The sequence below is a fragment of the Xyrauchen texanus genome, chromosome 37 (genome assembly GCF_025860055.1).
Source record: "Xyrauchen texanus isolate HMW12.3.18 chromosome 37, RBS_HiC_50CHRs, whole genome shotgun sequence".
Lineage (NCBI taxonomy): Eukaryota > Metazoa > Chordata > Actinopteri > Cypriniformes > Catostomidae > Xyrauchen > Xyrauchen texanus.
In genome coordinates this window covers 9,070,490-9,092,965 of record NC_068312.1, presented here as the reverse complement: position 1 = coordinate 9,092,965, position 22,476 = coordinate 9,070,490, and the positions used below count along the sequence as shown (strand labels likewise).

At 37.4% G+C, this 22,476-nt stretch overlaps 2 protein-coding genes across 2 annotated transcripts in view; one reads left to right on the top strand and one right to left on the bottom strand.

The window, feature by feature from the left end:
* The window catches only part of bin3 (bridging integrator 3), a 95,677-nt gene extending 76,305 nt beyond the window's left edge, over positions 1 to 19,372 (top strand). The window contains exon 9 of the mRNA XM_052109148.1: positions 17,648 to 19,372. Within this exon, the coding sequence (XP_051965108.1) occupies positions 17,648 to 17,794 (147 nt within the window). The 3' untranslated portion in view covers positions 17,795 to 19,372. The remainder of the gene's footprint in view (positions 1 to 17,647) is intronic.
* A 307-nt stretch (positions 19,373 to 19,679) lies between these two features.
* The window catches only part of acsl2 (acyl-CoA synthetase long chain family member 2), a 48,561-nt gene continuing 45,764 nt past the window's right edge, over positions 19,680 to 22,476 (bottom strand). Inside the window, exons 20-21 of the mRNA XM_052109137.1 lie at positions 21,902 to 21,973; positions 19,680 to 21,162 (exon numbers count right to left, since the gene is read on the bottom strand). Coding sequence (XP_051965097.1) covers positions 21,022 to 21,162; positions 21,902 to 21,973 — 213 coding nt within the window. The 3' untranslated portion in view covers positions 19,680 to 21,021. The remainder of the gene's footprint in view (positions 21,163 to 21,901; positions 21,974 to 22,476) is intronic.

Below are 22,476 nucleotides of genomic sequence, written 5' to 3'. Positions count from 1 at the left end.
TCTTGATAAAGTGAATGTTTATCAAATTGTAAATCTCCCTGAGTGTCGACATCTCTGCAAAATCGGAAACCTTCCGAGTTGAATGGAACGCAGCACTACTTTTCAAAACTTGATCTGACACTGAATGCTCCAGCAGCCTAATTTACACTTAGAAAACTCCTGATGTTATAACAATGCAAATGCACATGCCAGTTTACTTGATGTGAAAAGCAGTCCTCTTTTCCTGTTTAATAAGTTAATCAATCACACAGTCATGCAGAACATCATGTTTTTAAATCCATAAGTATCTCTTTCTCAATGGCGATAGCGGCAGTGATGACAATCTCGCCTCTTCGCTTTCAAATTACGTCACTTAAAGCTTGATTGCATCACTCAAGGCCAGCTAGAAGGCCTCAACCGGGATGTATCCTAAAGATCACACCCACCAAGAACAAATAAATCAATCTGATTGGCTGATGAATCTGACAAACTGACTTTAGTTTAGTTGTAAAATGGTCTCACGGTCTTTATACAGCCCTGAGGCCTGATGTTCCCCACCCCTGTCTTAAATCATGCTTCCGGTCAGGAGCGGTACAGTTACTGTTTCATGGCAACAGTAATACTTCACATGAGAGGCCGCTAGGACTCTACCCTCTCCTAAAACGTTGGATTCAGTGACGATTTCTCATGTTTTCATCCTTTCATTCTCAGTGACCTTTTTGCCTAAGCATTTCCAATTGATTTCAACTCCTAATTAATCTACAAATGAATAGCAAAAAATTTAAAAAGATTATCCAATCAGAATTTATTCATCGATGCTTACAAGCAAAGTGTGACAACTGTTTCACAAATCGCATGCCCGATGCCGAGCTTGTTAGCCGAAGCAGCACGTGAGTCTGAGCTCTGCAGAATTTCTGCAGAATCCCTCAAAAGTGTAAGTGAATAGGCATTTATAGTCAGATTGTCTGATTCATCAGCCAATTAGATTGATTTATTTGTTTATATTTACATTTACATTTATGCATTTGGCAGACGCTTTTATCCAAAGCGACTCAGTGCACTTATTACAGGGACAACCCCCCCGGAGCAACCTGGAGTTAAGTGCCTTGCTCAAGGACGCAATGGTGGTGGCTGTGGGGATCGAACCAGAAACCTTCTGATTACCAGTTATGTGCTTTTAGCCCACTACGCCACCACCACACCTCTCCTCATTTGTTCTTGTGGGTATGGTCTTTAAAGCTTGTCCCAGTACAGACTCCAATCACTCTTTAAGTGACGTCATTTGAAAGCGAGCGTGAGATCTTGCTGACGTGTTGGCTGTCATCACTGTTGGTATTGCTGTTGAGAAAGAGATCCTTATGGATTTAAAAACCTGAGACCTTCTGCATTACTGTGTGATTGCTTAATTTAACAGGAAATGAGGGCTGATTTTCACAAGTAAGTGCTTTTTGCATTGTTATAACATCAGGAGTTTTCTAAGTGTAAATTAGGCTGCTTGAGCATTCAGTCTCAGATCAAGTTTTGGAAAGTAATCGTGTACCCTGAAGACACAAAATGTATTGCATGCTAAATTTAAATCACTAATATTATTAGAGAGCGTTTTCTTGGTTTTAGACCTCCTTGGTTGTGGCTTTCATGTGTGGAAGTGTTTTTAAAATGTCAATTGGTATTATTAGTTGACTGCCACATAATGTATGATACATACAGTGTCTTATTGATTGTGAAACTGTGTTTTCTTAATGGCATGAATCACACTGAAGGCCTAGACTTAAAGTGCACGGGCTGCGACTGGTTGGATTATAGTTAAAAAGTCCTTCAATATTGATTATTGATATTGACTCGTCCCTCCTTTTCTTTAAAAGAAACTGGGTTCCAGTGAGGCACTTACAATGGAAGTGAATGGGGACCAGTTTTTGAATGTTAAAATACTCACTGTTTCAAAAGTATTACCACAAGACAAACACGATTTTCGTGGGATAAAAACACTTATTAACCTTTACTGTGTAAAGTTGTATCCAGTTTTACACATTTATTGCCATGACGTTGTAATGTTAACAAACCGTAAAATGACTGTAAAAATTGCAATTTAAACAGCTCAAGGAGTCTAAATACATTTTTGTGGTAATCAAATTATGCCACAAATGCTGTTGTTTGAGCTCAACTTGTTTTGAACTTGGAATATTCCTTTAACTATCTCAATATAACACACACACACTCATGTCTCATCTTTAGTACTTACTGTATTTCCAGAATATAAGTCAATTTTTTTTGCATTTCAAGTCAGTGTACAGGATAATTTATGCATGGCAAACAGGGTTTCAAATATCAGAAATGTCCACAGATAGACAGTTTTAATAAATGAATAGAAACTACACCTCTGAATGGAATGCAACAGGCATATTGTTTTACTCGCAGGCTAAAAGCTGTTTATTTGTGCACAGGATAGTTACAACAGATGTGACCTATTTGTCGCATATGTTTCATTAAACACAAACATAATATGAAAAAACTGATATAGATGATTACTTAAAGCAGATTCTCTCGATTAAAAACCCAGTGAAAATAAAGTGATACGATGTGTAAATCCTGAGGGAATCTCCACAGAGTGTGTCTGACGGGGCAGCTGCTCCCGGGTCCTAGCAGGTACTTTAGAGTGCATTCTGGATGATGGGGCGGGGCAACACATGTAGCTCTGCCTACAGCTGATTTGATTGGTTTGTACAGCAGAGCTTATTGGTGTATGGTGTTGACAAGTGTGATGCTTTTAAGTGAAGCGTACACAAGGGAAGACTATTCTCTGGTTTTATGAGGACATACCTCAATCATTCGTCTGTGTGTTACTGAATGATAATAAAGCTCAAAAAGTAAATGAAGAGAAAGATGGCGCTAAAAACCGGCACACTGTTTCTCTTAATTATAAGCAAATTTGACTCTCAGAGCAGAGTTATTTTAGTGCAGTATTGGTAAAAGAGATTTTAATGCATGCCTCTCATATCCGTCCCTCATGTTATATCAGACACACAGAATCATTTTGTGAAGTTCATGTTCATGCATTCGTTTTAAAAAATTTCCGATTGTGCGATTATTTCCCTTTTAAGTCCTCATACGTAACCAGCCAATTGTAAACTTTTTTACATTTTGTATTATGCAGTGCTCCGCTGCTGTGGCACAACAAGTCCAGTGTCTGAATGTGTTTAAAGTGGACAAATCTCAAAACAGTTTGGAACCCATTACAGCTGTCTTAACGTCGTCCCGCTTCAAATGCATCTTAAATTTATGATAACGAGGGGGACTGGGTATCTCAGCGAGTATTGATGCTGACTACCACCCCTGGAGTCGCGAGTTCGAATCCAGGGCGTGGTGACTCCAGCCTGGTCTCCTAAGCAACCAAATTGGTCAGGTTGCTAGGGAGAGTAGAATCACATGGAGTAACCTCCTTGTGGTCGCGATTTAGTGGTTCTTGCTCTCAATGGAGGGTAGATTCACATGGAGTAACCTCCTCGGGGTTGTGATTTAGTGATTCTCGCTCTCAATGGAGGGTAGATTCACATGGAGTAACCTCCTCGTGGTCGCGTTTATAGTGGTTCTCGCTCTCAATGGAGGGTAGATTTACATGGAGTAACCTCCTCGTGGTCGCGTTTATAGTGGTTCTCGCTCTCAATGGAGGGTAGATTCACATGTAGTAACCTCCTCGTGGTCGCGTTTATAGTGGTTCTCGCTCTCAATGGAGGGTAGATTTACATGGAGTAACCTCCTTGTGGTCGCGATTAGTGGTTCTTGCTCTCAGTGGGGCGTGTGGTAAGTTGTATGTGGATAGCTTGAGCCTCCACATACTACGAGTCTCCACGGTGTCATGCATAGTGAGCCACGTGACCAGATGCGCGGGCTGAGTATCTCAGAATCAGAGGCAACTGAGATTTGTCCTCCGCCACCCAGATTGAGGTGAGTAATCGCGCCACCTTGAGGACCTAGCAAGCAGTGCGAATTGGGCATGCCAAATTGTGGAGAAAATTGGTTAAAAATAAATAAATAAATTATGATAAAGAAATTAAATCACAAACTGTCAACAAACATAAAAATGCTCGCTCTTCCTGTTTTTTTGCATGGGAGGCACTTAAAGATTTCTGCTGCTATAGGTTTGGTTAAGCACGGAAAGGTTGTTGAAATGGACACTGAACTATTTCCAATTTTATAAATACTGCTATTAAATAGACTACTATTATTCATCTAAAATACTTGAATTGATTGGGTTTTTAATGCCTAAGGTCACAGATATGATACAAAGTGTAAGGTTATTTAACTTCAGAAGCTTAAGAATGAAATTTCAGGTTTAAAAAATGAAAAGAACCAACATACTAGCCCACATACATATTTAATTAAAAGGTAAATGAGGGACACATGGGATGAGTTTGCCATATCTTTTTATTAGCACTTCAATATTCTGCAATGCAAGTGAACTTTACATTGCAAGCCAAATAAAATGATAGTGGACATTTTCTAATATGCCTCTTGCTGCTGCTTCTGCCACTGTGAACAAGTTTTTTCAATTTAATATAGCTGCCAGTGTATTGAAAACTAATATGCCTCCTACTGCTTACATTCTATCTCTGAAAAGACAGTATGGTGCTTCTTATTGGCTGTGAATGACACTTAGCTATGCTTAAGCTATTAAGCTGCATTCAATTCTCGAACATTGCATACATTTGTTTTAAATATATTAATTTAATTTACACCAACCGGTTTCTCTCACCTTACGCAATGACAACTTCCTCATGTTCCCCCTCCTCCTATATCATTCCACTGTTTTATGTTTGAATTGCCCCTTGTGTCGGAGCTATTCAGTATTTAGGGGGTGGGGCGACACATGTGTCATAACATTTGCCCTGCCCAGTCGTCCAGACTGCAATCTGTGGCTACTCAGTCCTAGTGCCTGCTGTCTGCAACATCTGTCAGAGCAACTTATGTACAGATTTTCTTCAAAAATAATTGCCACTTGACATCGTAGTTTAACTATTCCAATGAAATTTGTATATGTCATTGCACACAAGTGTTGCTTGAGTGTCTAAATACTTTTTGAGGCCACTGTACGTGTATAACAGGAGACATGCACAATATTATCTAGAGATACATAATAGGATATTTGTAGACATTAAACTAAATGATAGTGTAGTTGCATAAACATCAGCACTAATGATGTTTCAAAAAAGCTAAAGTATCACGGTCATCGTCGATAGCTGTTTGCTTCGGTATTTGTTTGCCTTTTTAATTTAGGAGATGAACCTTCATATGTGTGAATGCAGTGTGTCCAGTAATCAGTAATCTGGTAATCAGGTCTCATTGTGTTTCAACTGATTAGCCTGAGGTGGATTATCCTAATGGGAAGTTGTCTGCAGTCATTGTGACCAGCAGAGACAACGCCAGAGAGCAGACAAGAGACAACGAGAAGATGATTGGTGTAGTGGTAAACTCACATGTGCCAGACACATTGATCTGTGGTGCTCATATCAGAGACACATGTTAAAAAAATCTGAAAAGAGAGGAACTTTTTGGTGAAAGTTGAACTGGAATAGGTTTTGTACCTAAATTTAAAGCCAAATAAATTGCTCCACCCAGTGCAAGAGGATCATGAATTCAGGTTTTTATTTTTTTTTTTTTTGCAGAGGTGGTATAGTATAGAAGTGTATATTATATTATATAGTGGAAAGATATAGCTTTTTATAATTGCCAAAATTGGTATCTAGAGACCAGGCTAATGCCAATGTATGCACACAGTTTAATGGTGGTAAATGAGACAAACAAAATTGCTGCATGGACAAATATTTTACCAGAATCATGATGCTACCCTAATCTTGCAAAATGATTTGTACGTGGCTTGTTGAACGTACCTCGGCAGTGCCTTGGTGAAATGAACACTAGAGGCGCTGCAACAACTATGACTTTTATTCACTTTCACACAAATCCAATTAAAACAGCAGATTATCAGTTCATATACATTCACGTTTCGCCCTGTTCTTCACACAATACTATCTTATGACATCAAAACACTTTTACTGTCGCCATTAATGTGATGCATTTTAATGTTTACAATACATAACCATCTACACTTATGGTCAAATTACACTAGCTCAACTGATGGAATATTGCCCTTGCGATTTAAAGGACGAGGATATGAGTCCTGAAAAGCATGTGAGCTGAAAGTGTCATAGAAGCACCACAAAATGGCTTGGTTGCTTCAGCAATCATGTTGTTCATCTCACATTTGATTTTTATGATGCTAACGGTTATATTTAGGGTAGGGAGGTCTGTTTTGTTGATTTAAAACTGGAAAAAGGGTTAACCTTAACCTCATCGGTTTGTAAGAACATTCGACTCTCTTTTAGCACCACCCAGTGGACAATTCACCTAGGAACTGCAGTGATACGTGTAATTAATGACAATTGCAAAAATGTTGCCACATTAACGTAATTTTCTGTCTGAAAATGAAATAAGATATTAGGTCTTGATTTAGAAAACACAAACAAATGAATATAGTGTTTATTCATTGATTTAGTCTGTTGTAGATTTGGAATACACTCAAAAGAGAGCAAGCACAGTTATCATTGTCATTATATGTTGATAATCTCAAAATTACCAAATATAGCCCAGTTTATTTCTAGTTACATGTTTACTTTAGCATGTTATTTTACTGATGGCCTCTTTCCATCCATGACATCAAGCTTGGGCTTTCTTCTGCCTCTGAAATCATTCCCAACAACAATCTTTTGTAATTGACACATTTTGTTTGTTTTACATTTCACTTTTGTCATTTGCTCTATTGGAAAATTGATGTGGGCACTTGGTGGAAAAATAGAGGTTATAAATTAATGAACACATGAATGTAGTATCAGGCTGATCTCAGATCAGGCCAGAAAATGTCGTCTTTCCCCAAGCTGACAGATATGAGAGAGAGAGAGAGAGAGAGCAGAGAGAGAGCGCAGATGAGCCACTCTCATTCAAGTGCTTTCAGTTACCCAGTGTACCATACCTCCAACACCCACATACTCTAAGACACAGTCACCAACAGTAGCTCTCTGGCTATGATGAGGAAGACGAGGATGTCTCTGCATGAAAGAGAGAGTGTAGGTGGACTCCAGAGATTTGATATTCGTACTTAGGCCTTGTCCCAATACCCACACTTGCAGTCTTGATACTTAAGTGCATGTGCACGCAGTGCCGGGGAAGTGTTCAAGACTGTTCCATGTCTAAAATACGCCAAATCTCAGTGCACTTAACCAATACTAAATCCACACTAGCACGAATACCACTTTGGAGTGTATCCCAGAGTTCATCACATTTGGTATGACAAATAGCAGCATCATAATTACTAAATATACTGTATTTATGTACCTCTTTGGTATCCTTCTCGCCCAATAAGCAACTTATTTTGTTTGTTCTTGCCTAATACTGCTGGTGATTTTGGGAATTTATCAGCTAGTGTGGCATACAATGTATGGTTTAGTAAATGTTGTTTAACAACCTGTAGTGTAAAAATAAATGAGAAGATGGGTTAGCTATTCAGTTATTTTTTATTTTAAGTAGGCTATAACATGCACTGCTAAAAACTGCTGTTGCACACTGTGGCCGAACACCGGAAATACGTAAGACATTAGGCAAGACCAAAACCACAAGTGGGTGTATTGGGACAGGGCCTTAGACTTTATATTACAATTAGGGCTGTCAATTGGATAAATGCGTATTCATGATTAATCTCGTATTTATTTTTCCACAGTTAATGTGTTAACACGTTCAGTTTAAGGCAAGAACAAAATATGTGTAATTTACCCACTTGAACACTCATATCAGAATATACGTTCTTATATAAAACAAACCAGACAGAGGTAGAGGTAGATGCTGCAACTTAAGTTGGCTTAAGGGGCCATTCACACAGGATGCGTTCTTGGGTCTGTATGTGCTGTATTGGTAATAGTTTTTTATGTGTATACATAGTTCTAGAAAACTAACTTTGACCATTAATATGTGTGAAACATGCTAAATTCTTAAGATACTATGTCAAGTTTAAAACAATGTAAGACATGATTGCTGTTCAAAGGTTAAATAATTGCATGAATTAACTCATTAATGTTGACAGCCGTTATTACAATCTGAATTACTGTAGGAGTGGGAGACATTACCTCCTCTTGTATCTGATGGAGTACAGATTAGAAAGTGTGTGTTTGTGTTTCTAACTGTCCTAGAGTGGACACAGTTTGACTCACCAAATGGGCCTTTTCCACTTCACTTACAACTCTACTCAACGCTGCTCACTTTTTGGGGTTTTCCACTGTGGATAGTACCTGGTACCTGATACTTTTTTTTTAGTACCACCTCGGTTGAGGTTCCAAGCGAGCCGAGCCGATACTAAATGTGAAGTAAAATCCTGCAGATCACTGATTGGACAGAGTATTGTCACTACCAACGTAACTGGATTTCTGACACTCGTCATCAACCCGCTAGGTTTAATGTTAGTAACAACGATAACAGGATCATTTGTTCACGCGACTTTCGAATTACGAAAAAAGAAATGGCTGTGCGCAAAACCACGGCGTGGTCAATAAATAAGGTACAGACGGTCCACTCATTAGCGATGAGCGAAACGACAATGTCTCTGAGGAAGTGTCTCAGCTGTGCCGCACACGGCTACCACCGGACCTACCAACAGTGTAGGGAAAAGTAAAAAAAACTTAAAAGTGACTACTTTATCAAGGAAATTGGAAGTGGTTTGACCAAATGGATGCCATCTAAACCAGCGACCAATGGGAGAGTGCCTGGGACTGCCGTTGAGCCACGATGGAGGATGGTATGTTTTCTTAAGTTAACTCTATACTCTGCTTGAAAGCTTCACTTTATTTAGTTGACCAGCTACTGGAAGCATCTAAAACAACCAGGCCAATTTAACTGTTACACTTGTGTAAAATCACCATGCAACAACTGCTATATGCAGCACAATGAGTTAGTAGCTAACAGCTAGCGGTCGTGTTATTGTTTTGGTCAGTTTGTGTTGTGTTTAAGATGATGTCACGGCAGTAGAGGCGGCGCAACTATGACGATCAGCCTATAATCCCACCCACGTTGAGGCGGTACTAAACTGCAATGGAAATGCAAGCTCAGAAAAGTAAAGCGAGTAGAGGCGAGTCGAGTCGAACCGTAATGTGCAGTCGGAAAAGTGCCAAAAGATTCAGTCATGCTGAGAGTCCCTCATCCTGCTGACTCATACAAATTCATACACACAGCCTTATATCAGGGGACAGGGCTAATAGAGCTTTGTCTAACAGTTAAAAAGAGAGAGACAGTCCAATTCATCGTGGGCCAACACAAAATGCCACGTCAGTGTGTTGGATTTTTTTAAAGCCATGACTTCCTGCTCAAGGTATTCTATTTGGCCCCATAAAAAATATGTGCAATATTCTCAAATCCTAAATCTGGGTTTAAATATATGCTGTATGCATGTCGCGTCAAGACGTGACAAATCTAAATCGCTCCCTTTATAATCAATGGAGCAGTCTACAACGCTTGTGTCAATCATTCTCATTTCTCATTCTCATTTGTAGTTTTGACCTTGTTCATGCTGCACCGCTATTCCAGCACTGTTATTTTCTCTGTGCATCAAAAATACAATTCTTATTTTCCTGGATAAGGGTGTTTCTTCAACTTCAGACACTTTCATGTCCCAGGGGTTGATTTGTGTTAAAACAAACAGATTTTAACTTTTCTTTTTGTAACATAATGGCATATTTAAACTCACTTGGAAACTTTTTACCTTTTTTTTTTTTTTTAATACTTTTTAAATGCCTTTATGTTAGCCTTCTCGCAAACCAATTTAAATTATGAAAATCCATTATAAAAAGTACAAAATTTATTACTTGTTTAATAGACTACTAATAGGCTACTATTATAAACACAAACTGTTTCAATATTTATTGTGTGAAAATGATTTCGATACATTTTTCAGAAACAACGACTGTCCCACATTTCCACCATAACTAAACTTTCTTTGTACCCAATATCTTTTTTCAAACGTCACAAAAGTGTCTGTGAAGAGCATCCGTGAGATGAAATATTAGACCAGGTGATTTCTGAAGAAAATATAAAAAAAATTAAAGGTAAATATTACTTGAGAACATAATTTGTTTTCTGACTTGCCATCATTTCCAATCTAGCTGTTATTTAGCCAAATTTGATAAAAGATGTGAAATATGATTTAATTGTGTGCTTTTAGGATGCATCAAATGTTAGTTATGGAATCTTCATTAGCATGAAAATGGAGTTGGACGTTTTTTTCTTTAATCTTCAAAAATGTCATTTCCATTAGCAGCATTTCCACCATACACTTCTATTCAACACAATACAGAATTTGAGATGTGTTGGAAATGACACGTGTGAATTTTCAAAAAACTAGTGAGAGTGAAAAATGTTTAACGAGACTTTCTAGAAATCCACTGTGCTGAAAGTGGCAGAAGTTGAAGAAATACCTATTGTGTGTTAAACCATTCATAGAGAAATTGTCAGATATAATTTAATCCAACGATTTAAGAACTAAGTAGAAACAATTTATACCAAAATTCGTTCTGCTCCAGTTTTGCTACAGTGTTCTAAATAAGTCCATGCACATTGTAATTAAAGCTGCCAATAGATACATTTTTAATTGAATGAATTGCATGACATGCATATGATTAATCAAATTAATCGCAATTAATCACATACATTATTTGCATAGAAAGACCCCCAAATGAAGATAATTCATATAAATAATGCCCTATAATTTAAATATTTCAAAATTGTATATGTGGGGCCTATAATAAATATATAACAGATTGAAATTCAGTTTGAAATAAATAGTATTTTTGTGCCAGATGAATAAAAACATAGATTAGACAATACAAACATTGGCTTAAGAACTCATTATATTGTTTGTTATATTCTCATATCATTGAACAAGCCTTTGACAGTAATCTGTTTTGCATTGAGTACGTCAGCGTGTCCAGTTCTCACAGTTTCTTGTGTTCCATCTGCGCTATTTTTAATTGTGGCTTTATGTACATGTGCGTGCCTCAGACGGACAACTGGTAAGAAAACCTGTACCTTTATTAGGGAACTTACTTCTGCATCTGTGGGCAAGATTATTTGCTTTAAGTTTTTTTATCATGTTATTCTTTATATAATTAATCGCACTCGATTGAACCATTAAATCGACAATCTTTAACCTTTATACTAATGGACTATCTTTGAAAATAATGTAGTGTTTTATGTTCAATACATTTATTTTCATGTTACTGTACTGTGTACATTCTTAGGTGACATGCATTCTCAACATTTTCAAATCGAAGTTACACATATCAGATAAAAGGGATAGAAAATATAGAGTAATGTAACAATTCGAGAGTAAAAAAAAAATAGCTTCTATATACTGTATATTCAGAGTCACTCTAGACACCTAATATACCCTCTCTTTTTTATGCATGTTTAATAAGTTATGTATTTTAAATAATGTTTTTATATGTGCCATAAGCATAAATAGTCCACTTTGCAGCTTATTTTGGCCATGAAATGCCCACTTAGACAAACCACAGTTTTCTTTTTAATTTGTCATTGTATAGTTGGGGCCATAAATCTCAAATCATTGAGTCCACCATAAAAGACACGGGACTATTGGTAGGATTTTTACAGTCCTTTAAGATTGTTGCTGGTCAGACTGTATGATATGAACACATTGAGATCACCATGGCACACTGTGCAACATTGTCAGACTGTACGATACACTTCGTAGCTGACTGTGGTCCCAATCGTCCCGATCAGTGAACGTGATTCCCGTTACGTGAGTTTTACAGAATAGAAGCGAAAAGTTGAGATTTGCCCAGAAGTCCGGACATCTCCATTTCCATTCCTTCTATACCACTCCATCACGAGCATAGGCTAAAAAGAAAGATGGATTTTGTCAAATAGGCCTATAATAAGACAGCCTGATCACAAATACAAAAAATGACAGATGTTGAGAATGAACGCGAGTGCAGGAGGTAGCTTACAGTAATAATTAGCTACCACAAACAAAGATTCATTGTGGAAATAAAAAGACTTGTGGCACAAAAGTGACAAACTTCTGCATTCACATAGGGAAAACAAAAAAGGTGGGTTATAGTACGTCTTTCTACTCTTTTATATTTGTAACCTATAGGCCACACAACATTTTGAAAATTCATACAGGCTATTAATAGACTATATTTGCACTTGCATATTCCCTTTGGATAATGCATAAACATGACACACACAGTATTGCGCAAATGTTTTAGGCACTTGTGAAAAATGTTGCATAGTGAGGATGTCATTTTTTACAAATTACATAATTGTATCACTTAATGTCACACAAAGTCCAATAAACAAAAAAGCTAAATCAATATTTGCCTTTAAAACAGCACCAATTCTCCTAGATACACCTGGACACAGTGTTTCTTGGTTGTTGGCAGATAAGATGTTCCAAGCTTCTTGGAGAATTCGGCAGTCTCAATTGCTTCTGTCTCTTTATGTAATCTCAGACTGACACGATGTTCAGTGGGGGGCTTTGTGGGGGCCATGACATCTGTTGCAGGGCTCCCTGTAAGTAATGTTTGGGAGTCTGAAATTTAATTTTCCTATTGACACACTAAAGCTGAAGATATAAATAACCATCTTAAGACAAAGTTTTTTTTTCTTCATGAAATTGTAGTAGTGTAAATCTTAACTAAAGTTTACATACGTTTAAAGTAAATGTATTAAAAGTAAAACAGTTCTGTATTTAATTCAGGGAATAAGGCAGTATATGAAGTATTACACTTTTCTCCAAGTATTTCCTGCTTATTTATTTATTAACATTTTATATCAAATGAAAAGAAGAAAAAACACTGAGAGAGCTTGAGTAGAGCGATAACTGGGCACAAATGTTGCTATTGTGCAGACGCTGAGCAGGTTTCTTTCCAAGTGAATTGGGGTGTCTCGTCTGGCCGTCGTAATAGCAGTCACACTATACGAATGCCAGAACTTTGTTGGAGGCTAAAGATCATCTCAAAGGCTATTAATCGGCTGTCTTGAACATGTCACAATAAACATTGTAAGATTGCCATTTTTTTGCCCAATGACAACAGAAATCCTTTAGGATTCCTCAAACTTGTCTCAGACGGCAAAATCGTGGCCAAAATCGTACAGTGTGCACCAGGCTTAATTGGTAGCCAATTCAAACAATGGTGCTGCAGTCTCCACAAATATATTTACAGACAACACAGAAGAAATCATTGGAAAATATGTGCAGACTTTGTGGTTGGAATTTCCTTCCATCCAAAACGTATAAATCCTGATTATTTCATGGGCATAACATAAATACGGTGCCATACCTGCACTTAAGCCTGTGTGTGGCGGCATCATTCACTGACCATTTTGATTGATCTTTGACAGGTCTAAGGCAGTTTTTCCCTCTGAACCGTTTTTCCTTGTAAATAGATCCCCTCTCAGTTCTTCATGTGGTGAGACCACCATAAACAGGACAGACCAGTATCCGCTTCCATTCAGCGCTGGGCAGGAACTGGGCTCTCATAGATCACAAAGTGCCACCGACTGTCGACCAGTCAAGAGTCTTTGATTTGAACAAACGTAGAGGAAGTTTAAACAAACACGGTGAAAGATTGTAGCCTTTTCCACCGTTCAAAAGAAATGTATGTGTATCATTGTTTTTGGTGTTGTGGCATAGCGGTTAGTTCTGAAACACATCAAAGGTGAATCACTTTATCTCCTTGGACTTAATGGAAATAATAGAAATGGATTAGTTTGTGAGCATATACAGGAAGCAGTATGAATAAATGTGCTGTGTGTAGGTTTCAGAGCTGCTGTATTTCCAAGCGCTTTCAATGGCAGCCCACTCCTCTTGGAGTCTTGTAATGTGATTAAAGGCTATTAATCATCAAAGCGTCTCTCGCGGGACCCCTGACTCATGGGCCGGGGGAAGAGCAGGGGCGGGACGTGTCAAGAAAGCTTTCAGCCGACATTCACTCGCTCGCAAACCGATCACTGAAGAACAGTCCAGGTCACCTGCTACCCACAGAAGTTCTGAACGTTATCTTAGAGTTATTGCACAGGCTGCTTGTTGTTTTACACATTGTTTGTGTGTATGTGTGAACACATCCCTCGGTTGTAAAGTAAATGAATTCTTTATGTGGTTTAGTCCTTTCAAATAAGTTAAATCACATTTGTGGCTGTGATTCTTAAGGACAGTTTCTCAGACATGCAGTGATTTCTCACGTAGATCCAAATCAGTTTGGACGGGGATTAATGTGTGCCCTTTAAAACTGTCCTATACCAATTTGGTTCTAACTCAGGGGTCTTCATTAGAGGGGCCACCAATTATTGTGTGATTTTTAAATCAGGACATTTTTTTTCCCCAATACCAACATTCAGTTATTTACAAAAACATCTGCCAAAACTGATACTGATAGATTTGTGGTTCTATATTTTTTATGCAACCTTGTTTGAAATTACTGCTAATTAATAACACAAAGTAGAGAATAAAGTTATTATTTTAATTTCATTCTGTTTTTACATGTCTCACAGTAACTGGTCTCAGTTATAAACAAAACACTTGAAACAGTAGACAAATAAACTATCTTGTTCACGGCTCTCTGGAATACTTGTTTCTGATTGGTCAATGGCACCATCTAGCTGTCTGAACTTTTTCAGTCACATCCAAGTATCAGACCGCTCAACCGGGTATTGTGAGACATCTTTGCTGATTCTCGGATCACTGTGCGATCTCTGCAAGCTCAAAATCATTCCAAATCAAACCAATGTTTCACATCCATTTATTTGTTTGGCAAGTATTCTCGTAGAGAAGATACATAATGGGCAGTCAGATGTTCATTAATTACAAAAAACCTCCAAAAGAACTGTGACGCCAACAGAACTCATGTATCAGGGTTTATTTTGCTGTAACAACTGGCTGAATGTACATTATCCTGCACTGAATTCTGAATGTTGAAGCTTGTTCCTTTTTTAGCTGAAGTAGCCTCCTCTTTAGCTTTAACAAATTTAGCACATTCCTTGCTGTGTGGAACTTTAAGGTGATTAATCAAATCAATTGTTTAACATTGTGTCAGTACTTTCCACTCGTTAAATTCTAGCAGTGCAAAGCTTACAACTGCTGTCATTGTCACCCAACTCAAAGTAATTCAACACAAACATGTTTGCACATACAGCAAAAGTTGTTGGCTCATTGTTTTTTTTTCATTCCCTCTTGACAAGAAATAATCGGCTCGATAAGTGGCTATTTTTAAACAATCGTCCAATGTCTGATAGTGCAGATACGTCTTTTTATCGGCCGATACGTTGGTGCATCACTAATCTCAAACTAATTATTGGGATAATATTGAAATATACATTAAGAATAAAGAATAAGAATAAGTTAATTTTCACCACAGCAAAAGTTAAAGGGATAGTTCACCCAAAAATGAACATTCATCATTTTCTCATCACAGTAATGATGATTTGAACTGCTTTGCAATGTAGGCATCATAACACAGTATCAGTGTTGTCAGTTGATTCAAATATTAAATCACAATTAATCGCAGATTTCGAAAGTGGATAAATTTGATTCTTTTGATCATTTTCATGTCAAAATGCATTTAGTTCCTTCTTAGAAAAGAAAAAATATGTTACAATAATGTTTTATTAACATTTTCCAAGCAAAGTATTCAACAATATACGGACAGAAATGCACTAAAATAGCACCAATTCAAGTACCAATAAACCTTTCCCAGAGTCTATGTGGGAGTCAAATTGTCCGGTAAGACGGAAGCACAACACGGCACCGGGGTCACACCAGCGAGTCACATGAATGCAGCTTTTACGGTTGCAATACGGTTAAGAGGTTCTTGCTCCATCACTTGATATTTGATGCACAATCACTGTTGCGTGTTATTTGTGGTGTATGCGTCAGTGTAATGACCCCTGACATATCGTAGCGGTTCCGCACTATTCCAACCAGTGTTCAGAACTCGCACGGAACTGAAATCTTTTTTAAAATTGGTAAATACGTTACTCGTGATTAAGAAAACAACAATGCGTCAAAACATTTTTCATTAAATCGCATGCGTTAACACGTTGATGTTGACAGCCAAAGTATATAAAAGCTTTATGGTATTATAGGCCAAGAATAAAATGTAACACTCAGTTTTATATAATATGTAATGGCGGATCCCTGTCTTTATGACCCTGTTGTCATATATTAGGCCCGAAACATACTCTATTAGAGTACATGAACGCAAACACTTCTAGCTATGAAAGATTGATTTCACAGGTTGTTGCATTTAGAAATTCTGAGAAAATTGTTTCGCAACATGTTAAATTCTCAGTATTTCCACAAGGGTACTATAGCTGGTTTAAACTTAAAACAGGCAAAACAGGCTCTTTTTACAGTCAGCTTTCTCTTTTAGGTCAAGTATTGTCATGGTAGAGCAAGAGTTTGAAGAGAATCTTGCTAAACAAAGATTCTCTAAAAACAAAAAAATGTTTTCTTTCACGTCATCGTTTTCCAAATTACGCAGTATTGGAGAGCGTTTTCTAAACACACTGTTTTTGGAGGAGGAAAATGCTGTTCCAGTGTGGATGGAAGGCATAAATGTAACAAAATCAATGAGGTAATATATTAGTTTGGACATGTCCGTACAAATGTCTGTATGTTTATCTAGCCACCCGAACAATAATAGCACATACATCTGAATTAAACTATCGGCCCTTTGAGTAGCAAAATAAATGCAAGATCAATTGTACAACGGGACATCTTAAGGCCTATTCACACCAAATCCGTGAAACATTTGCAAGACAAACTGCCGATGAAAGGTCTATTCACTTCAGGACCGAACTGAAAAACAATTCTTCCACCGTGCAGCGGATGGCGCTGTTCTAAAAACATATTTAATTCTGGATTATTGCATGGACCTTTCAGCATTCAGATATCAACGGAGAATGGCCAGACTGGTTTGAACTGACAAAGTCTACGGTAACTCGGATAACCACTCTGTACAATTGAGATGAGAAGTATAGCAACTCAGAATGCTATTCTGAGATGCGGGTTGGCGCTGTTTTTGTGGCACGAGGGGGATCTACACAATATTAGGCAGGTGGTTTTACTGGTGTGGCTGATCGGTGTCTATAAAACAGTGTACATTAAGACAACACCTGGTATATTATAGTAAATATGGTATCAGCACATTACATTTATATTCTAAAGAGAATGTGGTTACAGCTTCTATATTCTTTATTTAGTACATATTTGCATTGAATTCAGAGTTCATGCACTGGAGTGTGTGCAGCAGCTGCAAATCTTGAGACTTGACTAAAAGCTCTTATCTCATTGGCCAGTCAGTTTTCAATGCAGTCTGATTGACGGTGGACGATTTGTTGGGCCCGGTAAATAAATAAAAGTAAATAGCACCATTGGAATCCAGTGTTTGCCAAATATTCACATCTATTTTTAATTTTTGCATAGAGTATGTTTCTAATCCTTTTTTAATTGTAATGCTCGGAATGCATGTGTTTTTTACTTTTAAAAAAAGTGTTTCTCCTCTTTCTCTCCCATTCCCATCTTCTCCTTGTCATTCGTTCTCTCTTCTCTCAGGTGGCCTATTTTACTGAGATGCACAAGATCTTCACCGAATTGACGGATCAGATTGAGCAGGGTGGTCTGACAGATGAACAGAGAAAACAAGAGAACGAAGCCAAGCTGAATGAGTTGCGCGCTCTGTCCATCGTGGCCGATGACTGATACAGAAGACATCCTGTGTTACTCTCACACGCTACGAAGATGTCCTCGTGTTCAAGTAGATGTTTAAAGTATAGTTCACCCCAAAATGACAATTCTGTCTTCTTTTACTCACGCTCATACTGTTTTGAACCTATACTTAACCTTACTTTCTTCTAGCGACATGAGTAAATGATGACAGAATGCATTTTTATATGAACAATGCTTGAAGACATTACCTGACGTTTTGTCAAGCATGGTGGATTTTTTAGTACATGCATTTATTTCTCTTTCATGTTACGTTTGTTTTTTTTAAACTTGATTATATAGAAGCCCGATCTTGACACACTGATGAAGCCATTAAGAAACTAGCGATACTGTTACCATTGTTTTATGGGAATCTTCCATTTATTTATTCAGATGCTAATATCCTGATGAACTTTTTCTTCTTTGCTGGAATATTGTCCTACCTGGCGTTGTTCCAGGTATAATTCCAGTAATAAAGCCATTTTTGCTAATCAAACTATCTAAATGTATCATTTCAACTACTCGATTCAATTTTATTACAATTAAAAACACTAGTCAACTAACGGTTGATGGCATTATCGCTTTCTCGTCCACTGGAGGTCAAATTCAGATACACAATCTACAAAGTTAAAGGGATAATTATCCCAAAACTGAAACTTCATGATGTTCCCAATTACTCGATCTTCTGTGAAACACAAAACGAGATGTAAACTTCCATACTAACTAGTGAAAAGGCCCTTGAATTAAAAACCCCAAAAGTTTGTTTGCTTAGTCCACAGCATGAGGGAATCTTATCTCAGTCCACACACTATATAAGATATATTCTTCTCTATTCTCTGCTAGTTTTAAAGTGTTCATCCCTAACCAGTGCAACACTGTAATCTTGCAGAGACAGTGACCATTTATACAAGCATTTGAATATGTCATATTGCTTAATATGTGAAGGGTTATGTTACTATTGTCAGATCTAACAGAAATGAACTGTTATAACTTGATCATATCTTCATGTTGAGGTAATTCCTGTGAAAGGAGCACAGGCATTCAAGTTAGACTCTGGCTCCCTCTACTGACAGATGCAAACATGTGCAAGAATTTCATTGGGATGTTTTTATTTACTCCATGTAACTTGCCAGTTTTTATATATATATATATATATATGAGGATAGACCTTTTTTAAACAATAGTTCAACAGCCATAATACACAATGCACTGTTTGGAAATTGAAAAAACTGATTTTAAAAGTTTCAGGACCAATTATCCAAGCCACAATTCTGACAATCAATATAGATTCAAAGCATTTGTTCAACTGGAAAGTCTTATATGTATAAATGGAACATTATTAGATTGTCTGTGAAATTAAGATGTCATTTAAATTGGATTATAAAATGTGCCTTCAACTGATTTTATGTAGTTCCTGTAATAACTGATGCAATAGACAAATTAATAAAATGTACAACTTGAATGTTCGACTCTCCTAAAAAAATTATAATTTTGAAACCATTTCCTGTCTGGACGCATAGCCTTATGTTTTTATTCCTCAAATTAAAGTTGTTGTTTTCCCCCCTCTCTCTGTTTCTGTTCTGCCATTGTGCTTAGTTGTCATGGACAGTTCTAGAAGTCCACTGTTTGTGTTTTATACAGCAAGCTTTATCCAATTTCAAACAGTCCCATGCAACTCAATCTCTGAACTGACAAATGAATTAATTCGTTCTTAATGTACTTCAAAATTAAATTTTCTCCTTTTTCACTATCGGGCCGGACAGTTCTGAGCATTTCCACCATTTGTAATTTCATGTTGATGTGTATTTATGGTGAATATGACTGTCAAAATAAGTCACACCCACAAGCATGGAAACTTACTAAAATGACTTTTTCAACTGGCTAGTCTACAACTATTGACTTAAGGGTGCTATTTTAATTTTTTTAATACATAACATACAGTATACCCAGATGTACATCTATGAGGTGTGTTTTTAATCTAATTAACATCTGCTAAACATCTTAAAAAGATCAGATTTACACATTCCAAAGACATCTGCTGAATGTCTTATTCACATCCGAGAGGTCTTATCATATTGTATATGAGTAAAACCTAAAAAATACACATTTGGGATGTAAACACACAGATCAAGTACATGTCTGGGTGATGTACATGTGCTATCAGGGAAGTGTGTATATTAATGTTAAGTGTCAGTGAATGTGTATTTAATAAGTTCCCATATAGCACAGGTACATCACCCAGACGTCTATTTGATTTGTTTGTTTCTACATCTGCAATACATTTATAAGATGTATACTATTAATCCGTCTCTGATGTCAGTCTCTGAGATGTTTATGATTTAGAATGTTTTGCAGATAATTCGATTGTGATGCTTTCCAAAAAAAACCCTCAAATTTCTCACATTCATTTTAATAGAAGTGACCCGTCTCTGCTAAATAGTCACTGGGTAAAACGACATGTGAATACCATCTCAGTACATCCTGTTCATATCTTGGTTAGGATTGAACCAGTAAATTCTGTGTAAGCGACACAATTTAACAGTCCATGACCACTCTGTTTTAACATATAGGGGAGGAATAGAAAGGTGAATAATGCATTCTCTTTATTCCTCCATCAATAAAAGACAGTCAAATACAGTACATCTCTAGGAGTCAGAATTAGTCAAACATTTACAGTTCAAAATGCTCATTTACAGATAAGACTATTATACTTTACATACAGTCAGGGATCGAACCCACACTACAGGCAATAATCCAACATAAATGAAATTAAGATGATCAGAAGTTTACAACTATCAGATTGTGTCGGGCCTGGATGACCTGCAGTTCAAGCTATAGGAAATGGCTAAAATGGAGACTAGTTCATATTTTGAATACAGCAATAACTTCACTCGAAAAGAAAAAACACATTGAGCTAGGCCAGTAATGGAGTATCAGGTATTTTGAAGACTTTCTAAAGTAGCTTTAACCTCTGTCCTAACCAACAGTGCTGTTAAACCCAGTCACGCATGAATTATATGGAACTGTTCGCTGATTTTTTTCTTCCCTCAAGCCAATACATACAGTTATATAAATGATCAAAAATAGTTTGCTTTCAGTAGAATATCTCCTGTTTAAGTTAAAAATGTTTTCTAAAAATAGCTTGTGTGACAGCAGAAATCAGATGTGGACTGCGTGTTAGAGGGTATTAGAGGATACTGATCTTAAGGCAGCGTGTCGGGTCTCTATATAGATGATTTACTGTACATCTGTGTGATCTGCTCACTGAACACTCTCTGTAGATCGACACGTTTGCTCTTCAGGGTTGGTGTGAGGAGGCCGTTTGACACACTAAACATTTCAGGGTGCAAATACAAGTCCTTCAACTGAGAGAGAGAAAGAAAAACTAGACATGTAACATATCTGAGATCCTCCATCGACATGATTGTGTTTTCATAAGCTGAGATGACATTAATATTACTTACATAGTAATATACACTCAGTGACCACTTTATTAGGAACACCTGTACACCTAATTCATGCAATTATCTAATCAGCCAATCGTGTGGCAGGAGTGCATAATGGCATACATATATACAGGTCAGGAGTTCATGTTCACATCAACCATCAGAATGGGGAAAAATGTGATCTCAGTGATTTCAACCATGGCATGATTGTTGGTGCCAGACGGGCTGGTTTGAGTATTTCTGTAACTGCTCAGAATGTACAACATGTCGAACCGTGAGGTGTATGGGCTACAACAGCAGAAGACCACGTCAGATTGCCCTTCTGTCAGGCAAGAACAGAAAGCGGAGGCTGTCCAGATGTGGTCTTCTGCTATTGCAGCCCATCCGGCTAAATGTTCAACGTTTTGTGGATTCTGAGATGTTATTCAATTAACAATTAAATCTACATCCCGAATTCATATATTATCAACATATACATTTTCAAATATATGCCTGCCAATCTTCCATTGTAAAAAAAAAAAAAAAAGTGTTACTAGGAACGTGAATTCTGTAACGGATGAGTTAAAAATGTTTCCGACAGCATGCCACAGAAGTAATCCACACACATTAAACTGAATACAACCTGGTCAAGTGTTATCGGTGTTTCTGAAAAATCTACCTGTTCGAAGGACTTTAGTCCTGCTTCCTTCCCCACTGCTGTTATGTCCTCGAGCACGGCTTTCTTCACATCCTGTCATTCAGATTTCTGACATTCAGAATTCATTCAGACATTTAAAGGTGCTGTAAGCGATTTTAGCTGTTCTAACTTCCAAAGGACTGGGCCGTGGAACTAGCCACATCCCCTCATTTCAAAACTCTGCACATCAAATATACCGTTCAGAGCGACACACAGTAGGAGAGCAGCATTAAGGCCACGGCACACTCACGGCGAGGTGCTTTTGCTTTTTTGTTCTTCGCTGCAAGCCAAAAAGTAGTTTGAAACAGCTGAGCAACAACATGCTGTTTGTGAACATTCAGACACCGGCCACAGCGCTGGGGGAGGCATTTAGAGCGGCATTTAAATAGGAGGACGTTCAAGACTACACGTAAAACAACAACTAATGTGACATAAAAATATGTTCTTCGCCTCATTCTCTGAGTAGAATTCACACGAGATCAGAAAAAGAAGCTGTATTAACTACTCAATGACCATTTAATGTAATATATACAGTGGAAAATGTGTAATTTGTAATG